The sequence below is a fragment of the Balearica regulorum genome, chromosome 25, assembly GCF_011004875.1.
Source record: "Balearica regulorum gibbericeps isolate bBalReg1 chromosome 25, bBalReg1.pri, whole genome shotgun sequence".
Lineage (NCBI taxonomy): Eukaryota > Metazoa > Chordata > Aves > Gruiformes > Gruidae > Balearica > Balearica regulorum.
Window position 1 is genome coordinate 1,138,345 of NC_046208.1, and position 25,286 is coordinate 1,163,630.

Consider the following 25,286-nt stretch of genomic DNA (forward strand, 5'->3'; position numbering starts at 1 on the left):
CGGCAGTTGCAGTGAACATTTTCTTGCCCATATAACGTGCTTTTGGTGAAAGACCTGAACTGTAATTTAACTTCTTTAAGAAGACACCAGCACTATCAAAAACCAGTCAACAGTCAAAACCTATTTGTGCCTACATCGTCTTTTTGCCAGTGATGCTATTGTACATCAAAACCCAATAGGTTTAATTCAAAATTTCTATCCTGCCACATGTTTTCAAAGAAAAAGATGGATTTGTTACTTTGACTGGAATTCACTAAAGCTCCATAAAGAGACTTGGGGAATAGTCTGAGGCAAGCAAAACAGTGAAAATCAATTGTTCTTACTCTATATACTGATTAACTGATTAACAGAGAAACATGCAGTGATTAACAGAGAAACATGCAGCAACAGAAACACACTAAAGTCAAAAAAACAAATTAATTTTGTGCAGAAACATATCTATTTACATAAAAACAATTACAAATAATTGATTTTCAAACTGCAGTCCTACATTTTTCTACATGCTAAACAAAGCTGTTAATATAGCTTCATCTAAAAATGATTTTTACTTGAGAAAAACAAACAGATTTTTGCTTCAATATTTTAATCTAAACCACAAAGACCAGGAATCATCTGTTGTTTTCTGGAAAAGAATTTCGGAAATTGACCTCTCTCCTGACTGCTCATATGATTTTTATTAGGGAATTGAGCACACAGCAAGAGAGCTTCCCAGAACTCTTGCTGAGGTAACGTTTGGTGGCTGGATACGGTTTTGACCATGTGAAAAAAAAATAAGAAACCCTTCTGAAAATATCAGCGAAGGTGAGGATCAAAGTGCCGACAGCCAGATAAAGGGGAGCTAAGACAAAAAAAAGGGCTAGCTTAGTCTAAATTTGCTTAGGAGATTTGCACAGACAGGATGCTGTCAACAGACAGCACGAGAAATATACTTTGGACATTTTCTTTTTCTTTTCTTTTTTGAGGGGCGGGAGTCAATCAAATTAATTCAAGTGCCAGCAAAACCACCACCTACAAAGAAGTCCTCTAGATGCATGTTTAAAGTTACTTGTAATACATGTACAAATCAGGTTTATAATCTGGTAAATCCCATTTAGCATCAATGAAAGCTGCACATGCTCAGCATTTCTGAAAATTTGGCTGTAATTTAATTGACTTCAGGTACAACTATACATTTAAAAAATCCCCTTAGCCAGATCATATTTTGGGTTTTATAAACTTACAAAAAGGAATGTGAGACGTTTGTAATTTGTTCTGTTTATGGTGTTGAGAGGTAAAAAGCAGCAGAAACCAGGCAAGCATCATGTGAAACCCAGCTACCAGGGCACACTCCCCAGGAGTGCAAGACATCCCACGGCTGCGCCGGTCAAACTTGTCTCCCCTTCCTCTCACTTTAAAGGTGGGGTTTGGGTCCGTCCCCCACCCCAGAGTACAGGGATGTAACGAACCTTAAAAATTATCTCTGACTGCCATCGAACCCTTTAAAACAAAACAAACTAAAGCAAAGCAAAAGCCCATCATGCGATGGCAGCTCTGTGACTCCTCTGGATCACCAGTTCCTGACGCCTCACTACCTTCATTACATTGTTTTTCCCCACCATATTTAACAAAACCAACTTTGCTCCAGATTTGGACACTCTGGTCTAGCGCTGTTCAATTTTCCATTGCCAAATACTTTTTCTTCCCTGCTGTGTCATAATTTCCTTTGCCTTCTATCCTTTTGAAGTGTGCCTCTGAGAAGAACACAGCTCTGTTCTCAAAGGTTTAAACAAAATTGACTGAATTCTGGTAAACTAAAATTGTACCAAGCACAGAATGCTTCCTCAAAAACGCAACAGGGAAAATGCACTTAGACCAAGACACTGGACATGAGTACTGGGTCCTTATTCCCATTCCATTAAACGTCATCAACATACCATCATACGTTCCACTTTCCAGCAAGGCTCCGCTTTCTTCCAGTGCTTTGAACTGCTCAACAGGAATGAAATTATAGTCTACCCCAGGGACCTCCCCATCTCTGGGAGCCCTTGTAGTGCCTGAAAAGACAGAGAAAACACTCTTGTAAGATACTTAAGTGCTGCCTGTTTACCAAATGCTGCCTGCTGTACAACTCAGTAAAAACAATATATTTTTAAATCTTTATACAATGATGATGTCACTTCAGTAAGGTAAGAGTTAGAACACTGGTGAGCAAGTGAACATAATGTATAAAAACTAGGCCAATAAATTATGTAGGAATGGCAGCTCTGGTATTGAGGAAGGAGGAGAAAAAAAGCTGGGTGAGGTGGTAATTGGAGAGAATTCTTTCTTATGCTCAGTGAACTGAAAACTTATTCTGTGGAAGCTGGCGACGCCTGAGCCAGGCAGTCGCAGTCTGGGACTCTGGGGAGCTGTTTAACTGGGGTATTTTAACACAGCGTAAGGGTGCTTCACCTCTCCACTCTTTCCACCAGTACCAACTCGCTAATTTGGAATGAGGTCACCGGGACTAAACGTATTTGATTTTGGGGCCACCAAATCCGTAACTGGGCACAAAACCTACTTTTTAACCCTACAATTCAGAGTGTAATTCATCTATACTCCAAACCTGAGCTACGGGTAAGCTTTTTCCAAAGTAATCAGTAAATTGCTGTGTTAATGCAGAAGTTCTCGAAGTGTTATGTCTATAAATACGGGTCTCCCATAGTCATAATAGCTTAATTGAAGCTCTCCTGGAAAGGACTCCACTGATTCGTTACTGCCTGTAACCTAATAACATTTTAAAAGCTTATGTTGATTTTTTTTTCAGGCAGCACCATGAACAAGAGCTGCTAGTAAACAAGCCGCCTTTCACTATTGCTACATTTTAAGAAAGTCACAAACTCTTGGGTGCTCCCAATATAACACTGATGCTAAATTGAGAATGGAATTCCTGTAGTTACAAAAACATTAGTTGACAAACTTTTTAGCGCAATGAATATTTAAATGCAGTCGGTGATGAGCCTTTTTAATCAGTGAACCTTTGAGACACAGTAAAGGATGATCTTGTGATAATTAAGAAACCAAACGGCACAGAAGGGTGAGAAGCAACGACAGGGTATTTGGCAGCTGTCAGAGCGTCCTGTACCTCGAAGGGTGCTTTCTATAAACCTCCACTCGTGGGAGCAGTGCCCTTTAGGCACCTCGCTAAAGGCAAGTTAACACCGCTGTTGGCTGGACCCAGGGATGCCAGCAGACGCTCAGAGCAGAAGGGCTGGCATAACTGATGAGACAGGGCCATCCAGATCCTCTTGACTAATTAATTCTTGCTGTGACACTGAAGTTTGTCCATGTGCTGTTTCTTCCACTTCTCTTGGGCCACAGATTCGCTCTCCCTCTTGCCTCCTTGTACTGTCTTCTCAGGATGAGCGAGCAACAGTTGCCATGCATCTCTGTCATTGCAACCCTTTCTGCATGTAATCCCTCCCGCAACTCTGCTTCCAGCTGCGCTGCTCTGCCTAATGCACGTGACCCTCCGAGGTCTCAGTTTCCTCTTTGTGAAAAAAAAAACAAAACAATACATTGACAAAAAGCAGGACCCGTCTGCACTGCTTGATCATGCTGAGGAAGGTTTATTTCCCATGGTGGCTGTGCTTATTTCTAACAACAAGAACCGATGAGTAAACCACAGGTATTCCTGAAACACTCTGAGCTTTGAATGCTCAAGTTTTCGCTGTTTTGTCAGTCCATGCTGGCCATACATTTTCATAGCAACTTAAGGTATGAAACTGCTCTAGCAAAGCAATTTATAGAAGCTCCAGATTAGGAGAGAAGGCATTTAAAGCTCTGGAATTATGTGACGGTTAGCAGGAACAGATCACATGCGGATGATCTTTACATACTTACAAGGGATGGTTCTCAAGTAGAGATTGTCTCTGATCACTTGCTGGAGTTTATGGTCTATCGAGCCCTTCTGGAACTGAAGGCTCAAGTAGTGGCGCAAGTCTTTGTTGATGACTTTTCCTTAAAAAACAACAAACAAGAAAGACTCATAAAAATTAAGCAGGATCTTGCAACAAGAATAGCATTTCGCTGGTATAAATGTTTCAAAAAAAGAAAGCAACAGAAAGAGTTGGGTTGTTTTAAGCGCAACGACCTGAATGGAAAAGCCATTCTATGCTACCAAAGCCTGACTCTCTGCTGGTGTGAATTGGCACGGTGATTTTAAGCATAGCTGAGCAACAACCATCCAACCTCAGTATCTCCCAAGCAAGAAAGTTACAATGTTCTGGAATTGTTTGGAAATCAATAGAAAGTATTAAGATACAACATCTGTTACCCAAATTAAAAGTCTCTACAGACAGGAGACTGCTTCAAAATACAGCGATACTACTTTCTATTCAATTTTCACCTACTGGCTAGGCACCTGAACTCAGTATGTTGTCACATGGGAATATGCATTCTGGCTATTATAAAAAGAAATTTTTTTCCTTTTTAAAAACACTGCATGATAGAAGAGGAGGGTTTTTTTACAATTATTCTTTTGCAATACTTCTGTCAGGTATCATTAGCGAATCTGTCATATCATTAGATCACCATGGCCCCTTCTGCACACAAATAACTGAGCTCTTGCATTACTGCTTCATCCTTCTGACAGAAGGGTACAAAACAATCTTTTGTACCCTGTCATCTTCCCAGAAAGCACATTAAATAGGGTTCAGCGACCTTGATAAATTTAAGTTACGTACTACAGCAGAACACTCGGGGCTTAAGGGAAAAAGACTCTCAGCCTTCAAAACCCAGCTAGGGGACAGCCAGCAGCAGGCGTATGCTGGCGTATCACAGCAGTGGGAACAAAACCTGGAAGAGACAACTCCTCCTTTTAAGTTATGTCAGCAACAGGTTATGAAACGTGGAAACTCGCCATAGGAGTGATTCTGACAGAGCCTCCAACGCCTGCAGGGATCAACTGCTGAAGAGACCACCTCAAAAGCCCTGAGAATGAAATGGGGCACAGACCCACATCGGTCTTAATACAAAGCTCGTTTATACCTTAAACCAAGATTACTGTACTTCCATGAAATGTCAAAGTTAGAAAAACCCAACAAACCAAAACCCAAAACCCCTTCCACCACCACTCAGCAAGTTTTCCCAACCACATGTCACTGCTGCAAAATCAGTTGCATGTTTTGGCAAGTTGAACCTTTCCCTTCCATTTTTGCCAAGTTAAGGACAGATACGCACCTTACACCTGCGTCTCAAATGTTACCTTGGCTATTGCCATTCATTAATGACAAACCGTATTTCAAATCATACACAGTGCTTGATGTGCACCCTGAGCTCCGGATAAAGTTCATTTCTCACCCTCCTTTAACACTGTCATTTATTTAACAATTACATCCAGAAGCACAGAAAGCATTCTGCAGCGTTGAGAGGACAGCACAGTACGGTCCTCATGGCTGTCTGGGAGTTCCAGAAGCAATACAGCGATTCCCTACAACGTGGGTGGGGTGAGCAGCATCCCCATCCCAACTCCTTCCCAACACTGCAGTGCTCCCCGGGGCCAACGTTCTCCGCCGTCATGCCAGCGAGCCCCCAGCTCAATTCCCTATTTTGCCACCATGAACTGTTCTTTATAAAACTTTGGATTTGCTTCTTGCGGCATAACGAGCAAAACATGTCATGGAAAACAAAAACAAATGGTGTAATCTCCAGCAAGAAAAATATTTTCCATTTGTTACTACAAATCGCTTTATTGTTTGTAGACAAGATGGTTTCTCAACATTAAAAAAAAATGTTTTACCACTAAAATGGTCCATCCATCTCCCTGTCAATGCCAGATCTATAGCACTGCTCTTTAACAATGAAGCGTATTTCACTCGGGCAGATCAATACACACCTATTTCACTCGGGCAGATCAATCTGGTTGTTAGCTACATTCAGAGCGTTGCATGTCAGAAAAACTTGGCAAGAGGTGAAGATCTCTACTGGATGTAGGATTACAGAGACTTTATTTATTCACTGATTTTTACCCTCTTCATGTTTTAAAATGTAAAAGCTCGTAAAACCTTTCCAATAAATATCTACTCAGTCCAAAAAAAGTAAAACCAAAGTCGTTATTAAGGATATGCTGATGTCGAGGGGTTAATTTTAACATTAAAACCTTAAAAAGATTGGACTACACTATGTGACCAAGATGACTACATTGAAGATTGAAAGGATCGCCTGGGGAAAACAGGAGAAAGTCAAACAAAATAGTAGGCAAAGAAAAAGTGACAGAAAGTCACAGAGGATGGTGTGCATTAGGAAGCAGGAAAAAAAAGCAGTAGTAGTAAGGATGCTTTAGGCAACCTTCAGAGCTTGTTCTTACGCAAAAGCCAGATATTTCCCCCTTCAGGAGCTGAACACGCTCCTTTACATTGTTCACGCAGGCTTTTAGGAAAACCTCATGTATCAGACTCCCCGAAATGACCTAACAAATGTCGGGTTGGTGTTTGTTGTGCTGCTGAGCAGTCTCTGAAGGATGACACACGCAGCGCAGGGACCAGTCAAGAGGAATCATGTACTTTATACCATTCAGGTTCTGCAAGATGAACAGGCACAAGCCTCTTGTTTTCAGTTTTAATTTAAATTAACCACAAAGGCACTGCTAAAATGAGGATATGCACACTGCTGTTCAGTAAGGAAAACTAAGTGACTGCAGAAGAAAAAAAAGCCTTGAGCACCACTGCAGCAAAATCCAGCGCTGAGAAGGACAGAGGTACATCTGAGTGTGACGGAGGCACGGTGAAACACAGAGGTAGTGGCTTTCACTTCTCTTGTCACACCACAACCTGCAGCGGTAAACTTGTCTTTGCTGCCGGCACCCAAGCAGGACAAAGACAGCTATTTACACATCCAACCTGGCATGGAAACGCCAAAGTATACCTATTGCAATTACAAATAGGTGAGTATTGCCATGGTGCTACCAGAACTCGACACAAAGAAGTCCATTTCTAAATTAGCGATGTTGGTAAAACAACAAAGCTCAAACATGCAAATAAATTCTAAGAACTCAATCTGCAAAGATTTTACATTGCTGTACAACAATAAGGCACAGCAAAATACTGTCACAAGTACGTCTGGCTAATGCTGCCAGCACATGGAATCTCTGCGACATCCCCCACAAATTGCTCTGAAGACACGTGGGAATCCTCCGTTTCATTCCAACGCATGTTTTGTGCAGCCAGACGTAGGCGATGACTTTGGAGAGGTATGGCCCATCGTATTCCGTGCTAGGCGGGAGCTGTGCTCCCAAGTCTCTGTGCCGACACCTCCTGGCATCTACATGCTGGTAAGGAGCTGCACCGCTGATGGGTGAACGAATGAGTACATGCATCGTTCTTTCAAGCTTTTCAAAAAATACTTCAGTTAATTATAAAAGCAATTTTTCCAAGTAGCAGTTCATTAAAAGCAGGCTACTTTCCTATTAAACAATATGATTCATTACAAGTGCTTACACTTCCCTGGAGCATTTAGCACAAAAACATATTTTAAGGGAGCAGACGTGAAAACAGAATTGCATTCCCTCATTCTTGGAGGACAGTTTTAAAAGCCTCTCTGCTGTCCCGGCCTGTCCCACCGGTGAATCGAAGGGTAAAACACAACCCCACGAGTGCGCAGCAGGCAGGGCCGCAGCCGAGGCCTTGCCCAGGGCGGGCAGGGGGGCTCTGGGAGGGAGGGTGTCCCGGGCCGGGGCGGGGGGGGCGCCGGGAGGCCCCGCTCCCCCAGGCCGGCCAGGCTGGGCCTCGGCGGGACAGGGCAGCGGCAAGGAGCCGGTCCCGCGGCATCTGCCGCCACCTCCCGGCCGCGGGCCCGGGCCGCCCCGCTGTGCCGCCGGCTGAGAGGCGGCCTCGGGCAGAGGGAGCCCCGGGGCCCGGGCAGGCCTCGGGCAGCGCCGCAGACCTGCTTGGGGATGTCGAACTGAGCTCCCAAAGTCCCATCACCCCCGGCCCCGCTCCCAAATGCCCTCTCACTCAGCCCTCCGGCCCTCAGCACTGCTGTCCAGAGCGGTTTTAAGCGGTAAAGAATGAAAAAAAAGTGCCAGGTCAGGTACTGCTGCTCGATGGGAACAAAGCAGGAGGAAAAATGTAAACAGAATTTCATAATGTAAATTCAGAATTTCATAAATGTAAACAGAATTCCAAGGTTACGCTCGGCTGTGTCATGTGTTACATAAGAAGTGATTGCAAAAGGCAACCTAGAATACGAAAATTCCACGTGAAACACACATTAAGGGCCAATAAAACAGCTAAATGGCTTTGCTCAAAAGCAGCTAACTAAAAGACGAATTAATCAGGGTTGATCAAGCATAAAACAGTTACTGTTTAATTAAAACTAGGCGATCAATACGTAAAACAAGATTAAGCAATCTGTGACGTGACTAAGCAAAAGCCATTTAAAGAAACATTTGGCTACACAAACCAGATACGTTGCATTAGGAAAGCAAAGTTGTAATTGGTGTGCAACACATTAACTTTATGATATTCCGCAGCAACTACTCACATACTATAATTTAATGCGAGTTACAGATCTGAACACAATAAATTCTTTCTAAAAGCATGCATGAGAATCACCGTATTCACAGAATCTGGAAAAGCCAGAAAAGCCAGGCAGTAACACAGCCTTCAGTACTTGCACCAGGATGCTGCCCACCTAACAAACACACACCCACGTTCCCAGTACAAGAAACATGTGGGAGGTTCAAATTATTACAATTAAAGAAGAAAGGGACAGCAACATTTTGAGAATGTCTGACCCAGTCAGCAGGTGCAGTTTGGCTCAGCTTGGGGGGCTGAATATTGACGGTTACTCTGCAAAAGTCTGCTTTTCCCCTAGGGAAGAAGAGGGGCCAGTGGCCCTGAGGCCACCGAGCATGACAGCCGAGGCTGGCAGCACCAAGGGCTACGTGGACACGCTCCCACTCCACACCTCCTCGTCCCTCTTCCAGGTGTCGGATGCAAGAACCTGAGTTAGGACTCTGCCATTACGGAGAGGAGCTCCCCAGAAATATTCAGGCCATTGAGATGACGACCACGCCTGGGCCAGCGATCCGGCCGGGAACAGAGATCCTGGTCCTGTTATGGGCTGAGCTCATTCACTAGGTAGCTGCTGCCTCTTCAAAGAGCAGTCAAGCTCACCGTCAGGTGAAGCTTTACCTTCTAAGAGACAAGGAATAAGAAAATCGTGGTTGTCAGCACTCAGTAAGCACCTATGTGCCATCTGCAATTACCAGCTGCTTTGGAGTTTAGTCGCTACAAGGATGTTCAAAAGACCAAAAGCAGACAATCATCTCAGCAATGTGAGATGTACCTTCACTCGTTTGCCTTTTAATGAGACTCGAATGGCAGTAGGTCCGCACTGCTCTGCTTCCAAAGTCTAAATTAATCACGGCTTTTGATTGCCGGATCCGACATCATAAAAGGCCGACCGTTGACTAATTCGGCAGAGATTCTACAAAGGGCCGCAGTGGGCAGGTTTCTGGTGAGACACTGTCAGGGCATCTTGATTTGCTCTATCACTGGTAGGTAGCGACATTTGTCTGAAAACAGAAATCTGTCACAAGACATAGATTTTCCCCTGACACTGAACAGAACAGACAAGGTAAAGAATGAAACTCCCTTTCCTAGAACAAACATGGGAGAAGAGCCAAATACATTACAGGCTTATTTTTGGATGTGAAATGCAAATGATGTATTTCACAAAGACAAAATAAAGAAAAAAAGAAACCCCTTAGGTTATTAAAGGGCATGAAAAAAGAGCAAGAATATATTTTAATCTGTTCTGGCCATACCGACAGACTTCTCACCTTGTCCCACAACCCAGGGTCATTTGTAGAGATTTGGGTTGAGAACGGACCAGCAGACTCTTCTGAAATTACCAACACCGTTATCAGCGGAAAGAGAATTGGGGAATGACTTGGGAAAGTGTTTGGTGAGGGAAGGGAAAGTCCTGAGGACGAGGAGCTGATGAGCACAGATAAAACTGAACTGGACAGTTTGGGAACACAGAGAGGTATCAGAGGAGGTATTGTGGTTCAGAATAACGCTGTAGGGAGAAAACATTTTTAAAATATATTTTGAATTCCTCAGTAAGAGGTCTCACAAAAGCTTTCAAATATTCATTAACAGAATCTCACTAAAGCCTGCTGGGCTCTGCGAATTTCCCTCTACTGAATGTCTGCAGAGAATAAATGTTTTGACTGAAGACAGGGACAGCAAAGATATTTTTACTAAGCCATGCTGTACTCAGCAAGCTACACATGTCCCCAAAAATAAGCCTTAGACAACATGAAACTCCACGGACTGGAGCCACTGGCGCAGGGTTAGCATCAGCTGCGATGCAACCGTGGGAACAGCGGAGACAGCCCGGGTTTAGGTGATGAGCGTACACGGATGAGCAAGAGGGTCGGGAACAAGCGGAGCGAACACGGAGTGGAGAGAGGGGGAGAGATGCGGCGTGTGTGTGCGGAAAATCCAAATCAGTGTCGTTACGCAGTTCTGGAAGTTATTTCAGCATCTGGAGAAAACATGTTATAACAAAGGAAAAAAAGAGTATTTGAGAAATTAGCAAAACTTTTGGGCAAAGGACATTTCAAGAGAAGTCCTTTACACCACTTCCTTTGAGAGGAGCTTTTGTGCGCAGCCCTGCTGAGCACATCTGAGCTCTCCAAAAGCTTGGAGGAGATTGCCATCCATTTGCTTTATTTTACCATGCTTTTTAATTGTATCACATAAGATATCTAGGAAACACTAGCCACGTGAAAACCATTACCCTCCTGCATGCCACTGTCCTACGGAGATAGATTCAGGAGAGACTCAGACTCACGGTAGGTTTTTACAGGCGAACCAGACCTGCTCCGCATTCTCTCAAGCTGTCCTGCCCACCATTTTCCTGTGCGATGCGTCCAAGAACTGGACATCTAATAAATATTGAAGACCTATGCACATACCTACATTTACAAGGCTGATTTTACAAATCCCTACCAAATACTGCAAGGCACACAGTAACAACACAAGACCAACCGGTATGGGTGGGAAGTCCCAGAGCATCAGCACGGAATGAAGGAAGTGGGACTAGAGGAGACCTCGCCGACAAGTGGCAGGATCTGCCCAAGCAGCAGAGGAAGGAATTTAATTCCTCCAAGTAACACAACTAGTCCGTAAACTTTTAGCTACAATAGTAAATCTTGTCTCCTTGTACTGAAGAAACATCATGGTGCTGAGCATTTGCCGAATACCATGCTGTGAAATAAAGGTTGTCAAGTGGCTAAATGTTACTAGAGTCAATCTTCTTGAAAGAAAATTGAATTAAGGATCTTTCATGTAGCTGAACTATGGCTGCATCATTAAAGATATTCTGCAAATTCAGAAAAAGTAAAGGGTAAGTATGTCAGATTCATCTAATTAGATGATAGAAGCAGAACAATTCATAGAAGAATTTACATAGGGTCTATTGTACAGAAAAAAAATCTCACAGCACTTCTTAGCCACTAATCCATTAAACCAGATTCATTTACTGGTTGAAAGCTGAAAAATATTAGGTTTACTTTGAAAGGCTTGTTTAATTGTAGTTTGTTATATGCTGCCCAATAAATTCTTGGTAACATATATTTCTAGAAGTTATGGTAGAGATAAGCCTTACAGTATTAATAAATTATTTACCATAGCATTCAAAATACTGGAACTGCATTTTACAGTACTTCTGAAATCAATGAAAACCTGTTTCTCCAGATTTGAGAAATAACGTTGCCACAAACCTCATTAGAGTACGTACATCCCACTTCACTTTGGGGATCTTCTTATTTTTATTTGTAATACAAAGTACACTCAGAAAATACCTGTGAGTTTTAACTTTTTAAGCCTAAAGATTTAGGAGACTGCTCATCACTAAAAATGATCAAAGGGGTGATCAAGCCTGTACAGGATAATGCCTTAAGATCTTCAGTCCAGGTGGTGACTGATTCAGGGAGACAAAGTTTCTCAATCCTCCTTCTCAAGCATCACAGCGTACTGTGTTGTACTGTTCCCTTGAGATCTTATAGGTTTGGAAATGTTCTACCAATAAACCAGCCCACTGCTGGTAAACCTATGCAAAAATAAGTTGGCTTTGTGTTTGATTATGAACTTCATCATTAAAGCATTTCAAGTTTTGAAGATAACTAAAATATGCTTTGGAAGGCATATCCCCAAACAATCTTTAAGAAATACAAAAAGCATTGGCACATAATGCATTGTTTATTCTGAAAAGCACTTGGAGCTGAGAAGGACAAGAGATGAAATGTGAACAGTGGGAGCCTGTATGCAATCCTCCAGGTTTTTATTTTTGGCAGTATAGAAACAGCAAAGTCAACTGTAACAGAAGCCTCTAGGTTGTGAATATCCATGACTGGGTTCCTCATCTACCATGAAAAAAAAAAATTAAAAAGAATCTATTGTTTAGTGCAGAGGGAGGAAGAAAGAAAATATTTGCAGAACACGGATGGCATTTAGATGGAATCTCTCAGTGCCATTTGGTTGGTATATGAAAATAACACTTGTTACCCAACTAACAATTGCCTCCGTTTGCAAATAGATGCATCACAGTTGGCTGAATCTTGAAAGCAAAGAATAAGGATCCAGCACTGTGAAATCAAGAGGTTTTTTAAGAGGAAAGCAGCACCTTCTATCACCTACCCTGAGCTCATCACCCCCGGCTCCAGAGCACGAGACGTCCATGGGCAGGGTCGGGGGACACTTCCCTGCACCCCCAGAGGGCAGCTCCCCTCTATCCACAGCCAACAACAAACACGGCTTTTCTTTAAACCCCCTAAAAGCAAAAGTGTTTAGCTCACGTACCAGAACACACATGAACATGGACAGCACCCGCAAAGCAGAAGTGCAAAGCCCTGGACTGCCAGGGGAGCGTGAGCACAGAGCTCGGGGTGCTCGGGCTGCCCCTTCCCTCGACCTGCTCCGTGGGGGCACCTGCGGCCGGCTAACGCACAGCAGGATGGTCACACTTTGGGATGGCAGAGAAGATGTACATTAAACCAGCGGTGTTTGGAAACCTGTATGTAGGACAACAACAGATAAAGGCTCTGCTGGACTCAAGAACAAGTAGTGTTTTGCAGCAATGTCATTGCAGCTACAAGACGCTCCTTCATTACAGCCCAGCACAATTTTGTGAAGAGGAAAATAAAATATATATATTTAGTGGAGTTAACATGAAACAAAACATACATGTAAAAACCAGAGAAGATTAGTACACTGAGCGATGATGAGAAATGTTGGCAATTACTGGTGGACCACACTGTCAGTTCATTATTTCTCACCGAATGTTACTTTTTCTTTTCTGTATCCCGTTACATCTACAGACATTCTCAGCTTATGCACCATTTCTGTGGAATGACAGCAGACACCATTTTAAGTTGTTTTTGTGCGATGTATTGGTAGCAAAAACCTTGCATGCTTGCATAGCCTAATACATTTTCTGCCTGCAACCTTAAGGATTTTTAAAATTAAAATCCTTGGAGTGAAGTTCAAACTTTCAGATGCCAGCTTCAAGCACGCTAATATCTGATATGATTCTACTAATACATTGCATGAACACAAAAATCCATTAACCATGGAAGTACTGTCAGGAGAATTACCAACGGGTAGGGTTGTCTCTGATAACGCCAAGTATTTTAATGTACCATTATTAAAGAGGAGAACGGGAAGGCACAAAGAACTGTACAGCTGTTTCTGATATAAGATCAGACACTGAAGGAGATATGAGTAGAACTCAAATGATTTAAAATAATGAATGGGAACATAACCATTTCCTTCAACTTAACAGTGGGGAAGAGAAATGCAGAACTTTCCACAAGAGAACAGTTTGACCTTTTATATTATACATGGAGACTTTCCTCTCCTCTCTTTGATTTGCTATTTTCTTGAGAAGTTAAAAAAAAGCACCGAGCAGATCAACAATCTTTTGCCTATTTATAAAAAGACTTGCTATATTTTCAAGAGACATTTTAATTCTCTACTTTTCCCAAGATCTTTCCCTCTGGCTGTAGTTCTCACCTCCACCGCCGCTCCGCTTGTCCTCGTCCTCCTCATTCTGCAGCGCTCCTCACAACACTAAACTCCATCACTGAAACGGCACGTGATTTCCATCTCAAACAAGATGTGTCCGCACTGATGATAACGAACAAGAATCCAGATAAACTGTACCCTGTAAGCCTCTGCCAGGTTTAAGACAAAGACAAGGATTTACAGGGATATCTGGAAAGCTCACTGAGCACAGCCTGGGAGCTTGAAAGACCTCACAAAACAAAACTTAGATTTGCAAGCTCTAACTATGGCTCTCAAAGTAAGAGAGAAAGGTAAAGCATGAGAGCAACAGGCTTTTGACATCACGACAGCAGACAAACACATGGAGCAAGACACGGTATCATCTATCGAACCACCGTGCTGGTGATGGAGCCGGTACGGCGACACGCAAACGGGCTCAAACATATTAAAAGCGTGTGCTACAACAACCTACAGGGTCAAAACAACACCTAGAATTTGTAATATGCAAACACGTTAAAAAAATTAAAAATACAGGGTTGTTTTAATAATAGCACTTTATTAAGGCTTCCTAATTATGCACTCAGTCCCTTGCTGAGTGTTAATCACTGTGCAACTCACTACACCTCCAGAGGCTGTCTGGCACGAGTAGCGTCTGTCGCTGCAACGCTCGTGCTGTAAAGGCAAATATAGACACTGGAGCCGTGAAATCAGAATCCTCTGTAGCTGTCATAGGTTATAATAATACATAAATCATTTAGCCTGCTCTTAAATTGAGCAGACACAGAATTGGAACACTCCAAACCAAAGATTAGTCACTCAAACAATAGAGGTGATTTTCCTCAGGGTAACTATGGCTTGTTTTTCCCCGAGTTATAAACAATCTTCCATTCATTCCCTTAAATTTACAATGCGAGGTTTTAGTTTATTCACACTAGAGAAAATGATTTACTGAGACAGCAAACAAAGCAATTTGCTCTAGAAAGCACAATTAACGTACACAACTGAACAAAATGTGACTTGAGTCCCAAAACTGTTCTAATATTAATACTTCCCTTTGATAATCTGCAGCTAACGTGCAAATTCAAAGTTCCTGACATTCAGTATTGTTTCAATACCCCACCCCAACAAGAGATCCCACACAGGGCGCTTGCAGGTTAACCCACCGTAGTGCTTGGCCAAAATTATCTGCCCTTGCGTTTGTCCTAACGTAGCATCACATTTCAGACACCGACGTACGTATAACGTACCATATCTTATTGCTTAAGCAGCATGCAGTTCTATAGAATGACACATTTCAGTCACGTCCCCAAAGAAAAATGTCCTTGCAGCTGCTCTGCGTTACACAAGCGATTTAATCTGCTTGGGACTTGGCACTGTTTTCCCAGCATAAGGGTACATGTTCACATGCCAAGACCTTTTTTTTTTTTTTTTTCCCTCCAGTGTTCTGATTAGAATAGAACTTATGCAAATCATAGACAGGTTTATTTTTAGCCAGTTTTCCATAGGAAGCAAGACATGCAATTACACTCTGCATAATTTCTAGGCCCACTAACCTATTTCAGTCTGGAGTTTGGCAGAGTAGGAGCCTGACAAAGATACTACAATCCCAAAGATGTTGTATGTCTGTTCTCCTGCAGCAGAACAAACCTGCTGAGTACCGGACACCCAGGTAAAGGAGCAATTCCTGCTCCGAGGAAGAGTCATTATGCAGTTTTTAGGAAGGAATTAGAGCTTCTCGAACCGGCTTTTCAGGAGCTCGGGAAGTCCCAACGCTCCCGGAGGCGGGCTGCAGCATTCCCGACAGATAGCTCGCGCTTTGCCGGAGAGAGGCACTTCGGCAGTAAATTGAGGCTGCAGAGCACCCAGCTGCGCCTCGCCGCGCTCCCACGGACTCCCAGGAACTTCAAAACACCGACGTCTAAGTGCTAGGTCAGCGCTGCTCTGACCGCATTAACAGATGTGCCATGTCACAGTGGTATTGATTTGAGACATCTCAAAGTTTAATTGGAAAACAATGCACACATCCACCCCCCCCAAGCGCTCTCTGCGCAATACGGACAGTCAGCAAAATCCCTGTAAGTCCAGATGTGCGCTGGCCGTGACTAACGTTAACGCCTGACTCATACAGAGTTCACATGGCAGTTCCGTCTCGAGAGACGCTTTGTTCGGTCTGCTACAACAGCTAAGGATCGGGGGCACACCAGCGTGCACCGCAGCGCTCCGGTAAGAAAAGGAGGCGAGGAAAGTCCCTGGAGATGGTCCAGGACGGCGCCGGTGGGAACACAACCATGCACAGGCTGCGGCGAGCGCGGGGGCTGCAGCGTCTTTCTCAGATACCCTCTCTGCACAAGCATGGCTGCAAGGAACCAGGTTTGTGTTCCTCAGATTTTTCAACGCTTTTCTCAGCAAAAACAAGCTCGTTATAGAAAAGTATCAACGCTGACATTTTAAAGTGCTGGTATAAACAGCACGGCAACTTTTAGCTTGCCTAAGTCACACCGATTTCATAAAAATAAAATATGAAGAAGACTTTCTCTCAAAACACAACCTACAAAACAGCATTTAGTATCTATTGTGGTTAAGTTATACCCTTAAGGAACCTTAAAAAATTTAAAGTTTTCCCCAGAATGCCTCTGAGAACGCGCTGAATATCCACTGTACGGTTTTACAGTAAGCGTACCCCAATCACAGCGTTACCACACAGGCAGCTAAAAGCACGAAAGAAAGTAAGTCAAGACTTACCAACATTGTTCAAAACACTTTAAAAATCTTCCAATTCAGAAAATAAGGTAATTCTCACTTTCACCTGGATGGAGATGTCGGTCAAGTAACTTTTCCATCACTTATTTGGCACTACATCTACGTGTGAAAAGTACAATTTGAGAGCCAGGAGACTCATCCCGGAGCAGGGATCAGCTACCAGCAAAGCGCACCGGGAGACACAAACTCCTGCCCCGCCAGAGACCGAGCACGCGTTGTCTGTCACACACCCACGAATCTCACTGGTTTCACGCAGTGAACTACAATTTTGTTATAACTTCATTTTGCAGGGAAGCTTTTGTTTATGATCTTAACGGCACGCTGTTGTTGAAGTAATCACATAAGGAAAGAACATTTCCCTACGTGTTAAGTTAATCATCGTGTAATATTAAAAACGAAAGGAATTTATCTTTTCCATTCCACAGCACATCCTATTATTTCATCGCTATTCATTTACTAAGATTTATTTTCTGTTATGGCACCCAGGATTTTCAATTAAATATGAAATAGTGCTTTCTCTGAGAAGAGCAAGCGTGAAGAGCGGGATGCCAGCAAAGAGGAACTGCTCAGCCTTTGAGATTCAGTTGCCTCCTAGCAAAGTACACGCAAGAATTGAAATTGCCCGGGCAGCCCCGGCGCATCCCACCGCAACTCTTTGCTGCAGAAAGCCAGCTGCACAGCACGGCAGAGCGCAGCACTTAACCTGGCGCAGCCGCATCGAAGGTGCCGCCAATTCACGAGCTCCAAAGCAAGTCGCGGGAGCAGTTACAAGTCATCACCACCGAAGGCTACAGAAGAGCTGTCAGAAAACGGTGTGCTCACCTCCACAGTTTGGTGTGTTAATTTAAATTTCTAACGAACTTGGGCAAGCTGAGGCTGGTACATTCCCTCTGTGACTTACGCTCCAGGAGAAGTGAGGTAAGACTTAGGGTCCGAAACTGCTGCAAGCAGCGTGATGAGCACCCGCCTACCCGAGCTCGCTCCTGAGCATCTGGGGACCCAACAGCTTCTGCCTGGCATGCAGCACTAGGTTCGAGTGAGTTTTTAAACTTCCAGTTAGTTGCTGCCCGTGGGTGCCAACCGACTGAAGGTGCTTGACACGCTCCAGGGGGTGACACGGCAGGCGGGGGCACGAAGAGGTCCGGGCGCCTCGTCCAAACAGGTCTCCAACACGGAGACGGGCTCCTCAACCTTCCAGCTCCTTGAGAACCGGTCTGCGCGACAAATGTGCGATGACCGAGGGCAGATTGGCTTTAACGAGGTATCATCGAGATAAAAGAGCGTATTACCAACCTAACTTGAAATGCAATTATGGAACCACCCATTTGCATTCAGCCAACGTAGTATTTTAGCAGATGAGCCTGCTCTGAAGTATAAGCTTCATTTAGGCTTTAACTGATTACATTGCCTGTCCTAACCGATCGTTCATAATTTATTTTTATGGTCATGCAGGCAGAGAATTTGCAACATAAAGTAGGAACCACTATGTTGATGCATAAAACTACTACAATGCAGTAGTTTTAAATTCAAGGAGGAGATAGATATTGAAGACTTCCAATTTATTAAAAAAACTTCACTTCATTATTGTTCCTGCTCTAAAGTGTTCCATAAATAAAAGTGTTTGGACTCTGGAGGACTCAGAAGAAAAAGTAGATGAACTAGAAGTGATTTAGTAAATGCAACAGTTGAACAATTCCTATCCTACAGATGAAGCTCACACAAAAATCAAAAAATAGACACACTTCCATTCTCAGAACAAAGCTCGACTATTAGATTCCTACAAAAATGGCCTATTTATCCCAAAAAGTACAATTATTCTAACCCAGTTAGATAGTATTTTCTCTCTAGGGCAACACTAGCAGCAAAAAACTGAAAAGATTCAGTTGTGCTGTGTACATTCGAGTCCACATTTCAACACTTGTTTTTTCCCCCCGTAAAAAGTATCTACGGAACTGAGAATTAATGAGTATTTACTGTACTGACTTGGTTTAACAGCAAGCGGTAAGGAGAGAGGAAAAGAGACGCAAAGGCGCAGGGTGGTCCGGAGCCAGGTGAGGCTCAGCCATCCCCTCCCGGCCGCAGGGCTCCAGCCAGCACCGTGACCTGCTTCACCGCAGGAGGCAACGCTGGCACCAGGGAGGAACCGCATCCCGATGAAAGGACTTTTCCTACCCACATCCCCACCGAGCTGCTGCTGGATGAGCAACACCGGCATGCAAGGAAACACAAAAGGAAACGCGACCTTGTGAGCAGGTAAAGAAATGAAGCAGATTTGCAACGTAAAGGGTATACATGGAGCGAGACCCGTAATGGGTCGGAAGCGAAGCCCACGGTCTGACCATGTCAATCATCACAGAGCTGCTAAATTGAAATACTATTGCTATAGGAACCGCTACCTCCCTACTGCTGTGGCTTGTACCTTAGCGTTTCCTGGGAACAAGTGACTACGAGCCTAGCAGGACACGCAGCTCAGCTTTTAGATGGTAGCACTTAGAAGAACCTTAGGTAACTAGTATCATTACACACTGCTGTCCTCCATATGCTGTACACCATGTACATGTTTCTGACATCTGACAAGAAACAGCATTTCACAGGCAATGACTGGGTTTTTCATAATATAATTAAATTAGTTTACTTCCTTGGGCAGAAACTTACCATCTGCGTAAATGCCAGTGTTCTGGATTACAGTTTGCCAAGGAATTTACTCCCAGGATTATAGATATTTATTTTTTTTTTGCTTGAAATGTAATACAAACTCAATTATTTGGCAACCTAGTACATTTTGAAGTATAAAAAACAATGCAGAAGTATAGTATCTGTAAGTAGTAGTAAAAATTAACAGGACATATATTGATATTTTTAAGTATTATTATTTGCATATGCTCTAACATCATGAAGTTACTTAAGAAAGCTTAAAGCCTACTTACATTTTAAAAGTCTTTAATGATACTGTAAATGACCTAAGCCAATGTGCCATGTGGATGTATATACAGGATACATTCAGAGTAGCACTACAGAGGAAAGCTGCAGTACTTGATACTTTCAGTCCTAATACTGAATGAAAAACCCCGCTATCCCAGAGTGTTTTAAGATCATAGAATCAGAGAATCATTTAGGTTGGAAAAGCCCCGTAAGATAGCTGGCTGTCAAAGCTCCAAACGCATCATCACATCTCTGGGCTAAAACCTGAACCGAGCCATCCAGGAAACAGATAAACCGCAGAGGAAAACGTAACTCCTCGATCCGACTGTAGAACTGCACCGACACCGTTGATAAAAACGCTGGGAGGTGGGAAAGGCTGTGAACCCCAGTATGGAAAACCTGTCTCGGTCGAGAGGTTTATATGCAAGAGACAAAAGCAAATAAAATTATAAAAATGAATACCCTTACACTTGTTACGTTATCAGACACGTTTCCAACATCTTGCAGGAAACACAATGTTTTTATTCCTTATGCAGTTCCTGCATTATCCTAATGGCATCCAGCATGTGTAAACAAGCCCTGAACCGGTTCAACCACGGAAGCAGCTTTTTTCAGGAACGACAGCCAGCGAGCAAGAGAAAACCAAACCCAACTCACCAACCCCGGTCAACAACTCTTCCCTTTCAGGAATTCCTCGCACCCTTGTGCGCCAAGTCTGATCCAATTGAAATCTGCACCCGTGGGATTTTCCCGCGGGCCGTGCGCGGCACTGCAGCCACGTCCAGCCCGGGAACACACGGATCCATTCAGCACGGAACCTGAAAACCCAGCGCACCTTCCCATCGCCTGTCTGCATGAAAACAGCACCAGGGCAGGAACCTAAATGTTCATTCTCTATTTATTATTCTAAAAAATCCCCTTATATCCACGTGCTAAGAAGCAGTGTTCACAACTTACATGCTTTCTCCAAATTTACTCTTCAAACTGTTACAATCTGTGACGAGTAACTTGTCAGAAAAACACTGTTGCATATCTTGTTGGACGGTGGGGGCGTTGAAGAGGGTCAGAAGGGAAGGATGACGGCACTCACAGCCTAGCACATACTCATTTATTTCTCTAATGAGAAGAAAAAAGGAAAAAAAAAGGCATTGCAGAAGAGAATTATCCAGAGGGCAGACTGTTGTAACTGCAGCCGCAGCTCTAAATTACATAGCCAGAAGGTCAGAACGATCTTTATCTTCCTCCTTTACACGCACTCACCCGTAGGTACAACAATGGCAACTCCATTCCAGTAACGGAGTTAACCTTGGACTTTTAAGGTTAACCTTAAATGCCTGTCTGTCTTTTTTCTGTCAGCTCCCGTGCTTTGCTGCTGTTGGCTAAACATCTTCACGTAACGGCAGGTAGAAACTCCACAGCACTAATGATTATTTTCCTTTATTGACACTTTAAGTTCAGATCTCCATGGCGTAGCTCTCATGTCATTTAAATTACGATGCGCCCCGTGCTTAAAACCAGAAGTGTTCTATTTTACCAATAAAGGGTTAAGGACTTCTAAGTCAGTTCAACTGACCTTGGTATGACTTACCCACAACACAGTCAGCTCTTCAGCAACACAGATGGTTGAACTGATGTTGCCAATGTTTTAAGCTCAGAAAATGCCTTTTTAAAAAAAAAAAAAATTATTATTATTATTTCCCCATGCAGTGTTTACTGTTTTACATATGCCTCTGACTGCCAAGGAATTGTTAACTAATCACCATGAGATTCATTTTGTTAGTACACAGCCGGGTACTTGGTCATGCAACATCTGCTTCTCAGCATTTCTTCTTTTTCTTATCTATCAGTAGTTTGTAAGAAAACAGTTGCAACAGAGTACGTCAGTCAGCATGTGGAAAAAGAAGCTGGTAAATGAAATTATTAACTAATGGGTATTAATACATACACCTCCAGATTACTAATGAACCTCTGTCCCCTACAGAATGGAAAATCCACCTAGAGCAGACATGAGACAGATAAGAGAAATTCCGATTTCCTCATCACAAGGTGTTTATTAAAGACTACTGCAACTTAGAAAGAGAACATAATGGGAATGCTGCAGACTCCTGGAGTCCCACGTTCTGCAAGAACTGGTCTCCATACAAGTTCCACCTCTCGGAGCAGCCTGGTCTGAAGCCCAGCTCGCCCCCTTTCCTGCAGAGGAGAGCCCTGGGCTCAGGGCAGGAACCGCACGGGAGCAGCCTCCCGTGAAATTCGCAGCGGGAAGCTGCCTTTCAGAGTGCTGTGACAATCACTTCTCCAACACTTCCCAAAGCACCTCCTGAGGACCGACCGCAGAGGCGGACGGTTGCCCATCTTATGACCAAAACCACTTAGTTCCCTCGCCCAGCAGAACCTGACACGCAGTGCTCTCAGCAACTTTGAAGAGATTGATTTGCTGCCTCTCCACTGTGCTTTTATCTGCTAAATATTACCAAGAGAAGCTAAAAAAAAAAAAACACCCAAACCACCCTGTAAAATTTCCAAAGAAAGAGTTTTTACAAGATAATCTTCTTTTAAGAAATGTTTCTGCTATAAAGTTTTCAGAACATCTGCATTTGAGAGATTGGCAGATTAAAAAAGGGCAAATAACCTATTCACTAGAACAATAGATCTGGTTTTCATAACGAGAACTTACTGAACATAAAACAAAATTCGCTCTTTCATTGCCACCTATGAGAACTTCTAAGCACAGATCACAGGTCAGTTCTGCAGCAGATTAAGTTCTAGCTGGCACGCGTTAGCATTTGTTCACCTACGGAGAGGTCATTCTGCATGGGGAACACAATAGCTGTATTTCCACTTAATTCTAGCTTCAGAACAAACTTCTTCCGCTATTTTAAAACATGCTTTAAACTAGAACTAGTTGAAGCAGAGAGGAAAAGCAAGGACAGAGACTTCACAGCGAGATAACTGCTGTCTTCATTTCTACTTTATGCTTTCCATCATAAAAACTAGTCTGCGCAAGCCACGTACAACCATACCTAAAAACCTAAACAATCTGATTTTAGAAGGTCCTCACGGGCCGTGACTGCAGTGAGATACAAACGGCACACATCACATCACTCGTGGTCAGGTTCCAAGCCACCTACCCTCCCTTCTCTACATATGTAAACGGCCACAAAAAGGACGTATCAAACAATCAAAGCCTAAGGAACAGGGCAGAAAATAACTGCTCCCCGGCAGATGTCTACAACAACTATGTGGATGACAATCTATTAGATTCGGTGATTAACTTTCACCAGTTGCTTTCCGTTTAATTTTTGCCCACAAAAGTTCGGCACGAGGTAGGCGTCATAAGCAAAATGATAACGTTTGTATAGGCTATGAGACAGAAAGGGCCATCCAGTTAAAATAATAAAAGTTTCACATACGGAGCGCTTAGCTCTTGGATTGCGGTGCATTCGGCTCGGGAAGCTTGCCAGTCATCATCTTTATGCAGCTGTCTCCAAAGGCTGGACTCATTTATATCTGCTTAAAGAGCTCACTAAATTCAAGACTGACACAGAAATGGAATTCTCATAAGAAAGCACTTCAAATAAAAAGACAGCTTTGAAGGCAAAGCCAAATCTAATTTCTGTTCTCAATTCACAATCAATCGGAAGGCAGCTACGGATGTACACCCCAACAGGAAAACCCAAACTGACAGCACGGTGGTTCTTTCCTGTATTTATTGCATCATTCCCTTTTCTGTCATCCTTGTCTGACCGGATAGGTTCTGCAGTAATCTCTTTGAAATGCTTTACTATGGCCAGAGCACAGCATTTCACAGAGCTGATATTTCTGTTACCCAGAGCAGATACTTCCTCTTAAAACGCTTCCTTTCTCCTTGCTTCCAGGACACATGTGCAGACCCGAAGGTAAGAGATTTAAAAAGGTTACCTTTTCGTTTGAACACAAATATATGATATCTATCAACTTACCAATATAACAAAACATACAACTAGATGATGAAAAACTTCCCTCCACCTCTGACTGTAAGAATTACATCAAGCAAATCTGACAGCAGGTATCTGTCCTAACAATATTCATAATCTCGCAAAACTGTGACTGGAACGTGATCAACATCCTTCCTAATTCTACTCGTCATATCGAGTCAGAATCAGGTAAGAGTTACGTAGCTGGCACTTGATTGTTACTGAACAAAACCATTTAATTCCAAAATTCACCGTTCAGTCCCCATTGGCAGCTATACAGAAACAGCAAAGAAAAGAAACCAGACATCTTGCTGCTCAAATAAATAATGTGATGAAACAGAGATTAGCTTGTCTTTATCTGCCAGTTTAAATTCTTATTAAGAGACTAACAGGGGTTTCCTGAAGGCACTGTCAGAGCAATCAGGCGAAACCAATGCTGTGCGCGTTTGGTACGAAGCACATCCATATCTGCTCGGAAAGCTCAGCACCCTGTGCAGCCGGAGCGTTCACTGTGCCAGGAGGAGTATTACTGGGAAGGGACAACCGCATCCTTTGCTACTGTAAGAAACAATGCATGGCCAACATGCAGGCTGAGAATAAATTTTGAAAAGCAAAATTGCAAATATCCTCTGCTTCTAAATTTATTTTGGAGTGTTTGCAGTAGCACTGAGGTCCAGCTAACTCTGCAGGTATCACTTGAATTTCCTGCGTTTGAATCAGATGCACATTGTTACTTCAAAAAGCAGATTTTATTTTCATCTCCACATATTTGTTAAATATCGGAAAAGCCTCGCACTTTGCATTTAAAACTTGCACTTTCAGGTACCAACCAACACTACATCTTTCCAGATCACTGCAAGCAGCCTGAAGAGAGGGCCCAGTTCTCGTGTCCCAATTTCAAATTCTTTAGGTAAGACAGAAAATTCTGTCAGAACTGGCGTTTTTTTTGAACACGAGAGGTATTGTTTTTCTTTGCCCTTTCCTTAATACCCTACATCTCTGCTACCACACACACCAGGAAGAGCCACGGACCTCTTAACAACATAGTTCAATTAGAGGGGAAAAAAAACAACCCAGATGTGTTTGCCAAGAGGCAACAAATAAGGATTTCAGAACAACAAATTTTATGCCCCCGAAGGTGATTCAACAAAGCAGAAATTGATTTAAGTCCTTTTTTCTCTTTGCTGCATTTCACCCGGTATAAGAAGAAACAGTCCACAGAAAGAACTTCCTCAGGTAAAAACCCTTTTACTATTCCTACAGCATGACACTTCGCATTACGTATCAGAGTTTGATGCCTGAATGGAAGAATATCCTATTTTTAGTAGATTTTTAACCGAGAGAAAAAGCAGAGAACAGTTGGTAGTTTCCGAATACTCTAAAATGTCCCTGTGGAAATACTACACATGCTCGTGTGCGAATACACGCTGATAAAAAGGTTAACAAAGACCCCGGGATCCCGTCCTCGGCCCCCAGAAGGACCACCACAGCCCGATGAAAATAATGCCATTTTAAGCAGCGTTCAGCACCACGGCTGAAACAGCCCATCCACAAAATGATTTTCGTGTTCGTTCCAGGTTCCCTCCCTCTGCGAGGACCAGAGCGAGCCGGTACC

The 25,286-nt window shown here is 43.1% G+C and overlaps 1 protein-coding gene across 4 annotated transcripts in view; it reads right to left on the reverse strand.

Moving 5' to 3' along the window:
• Positions 1 to 25,286, reverse strand: part of MAGI3 (membrane associated guanylate kinase, WW and PDZ domain containing 3) — a 72,323-nt gene that overhangs the window by 31,361 nt on the left and 15,676 nt on the right. For all 4 annotated transcript variants that reach the window (XM_075776111.1, XM_075776114.1, XM_075776110.1 and 1 more), the window contains exons 2-3: positions 3,862 to 3,978; positions 1,914 to 2,033 (exon numbers count right to left, since the gene is read on the reverse strand). In XM_075776111.1, coding sequence (XP_075632226.1) covers positions 1,914 to 2,033; positions 3,862 to 3,978 — 237 coding nt within the window. The remainder of the gene's footprint in view (positions 1 to 1,913; positions 2,034 to 3,861; positions 3,979 to 25,286) is intronic.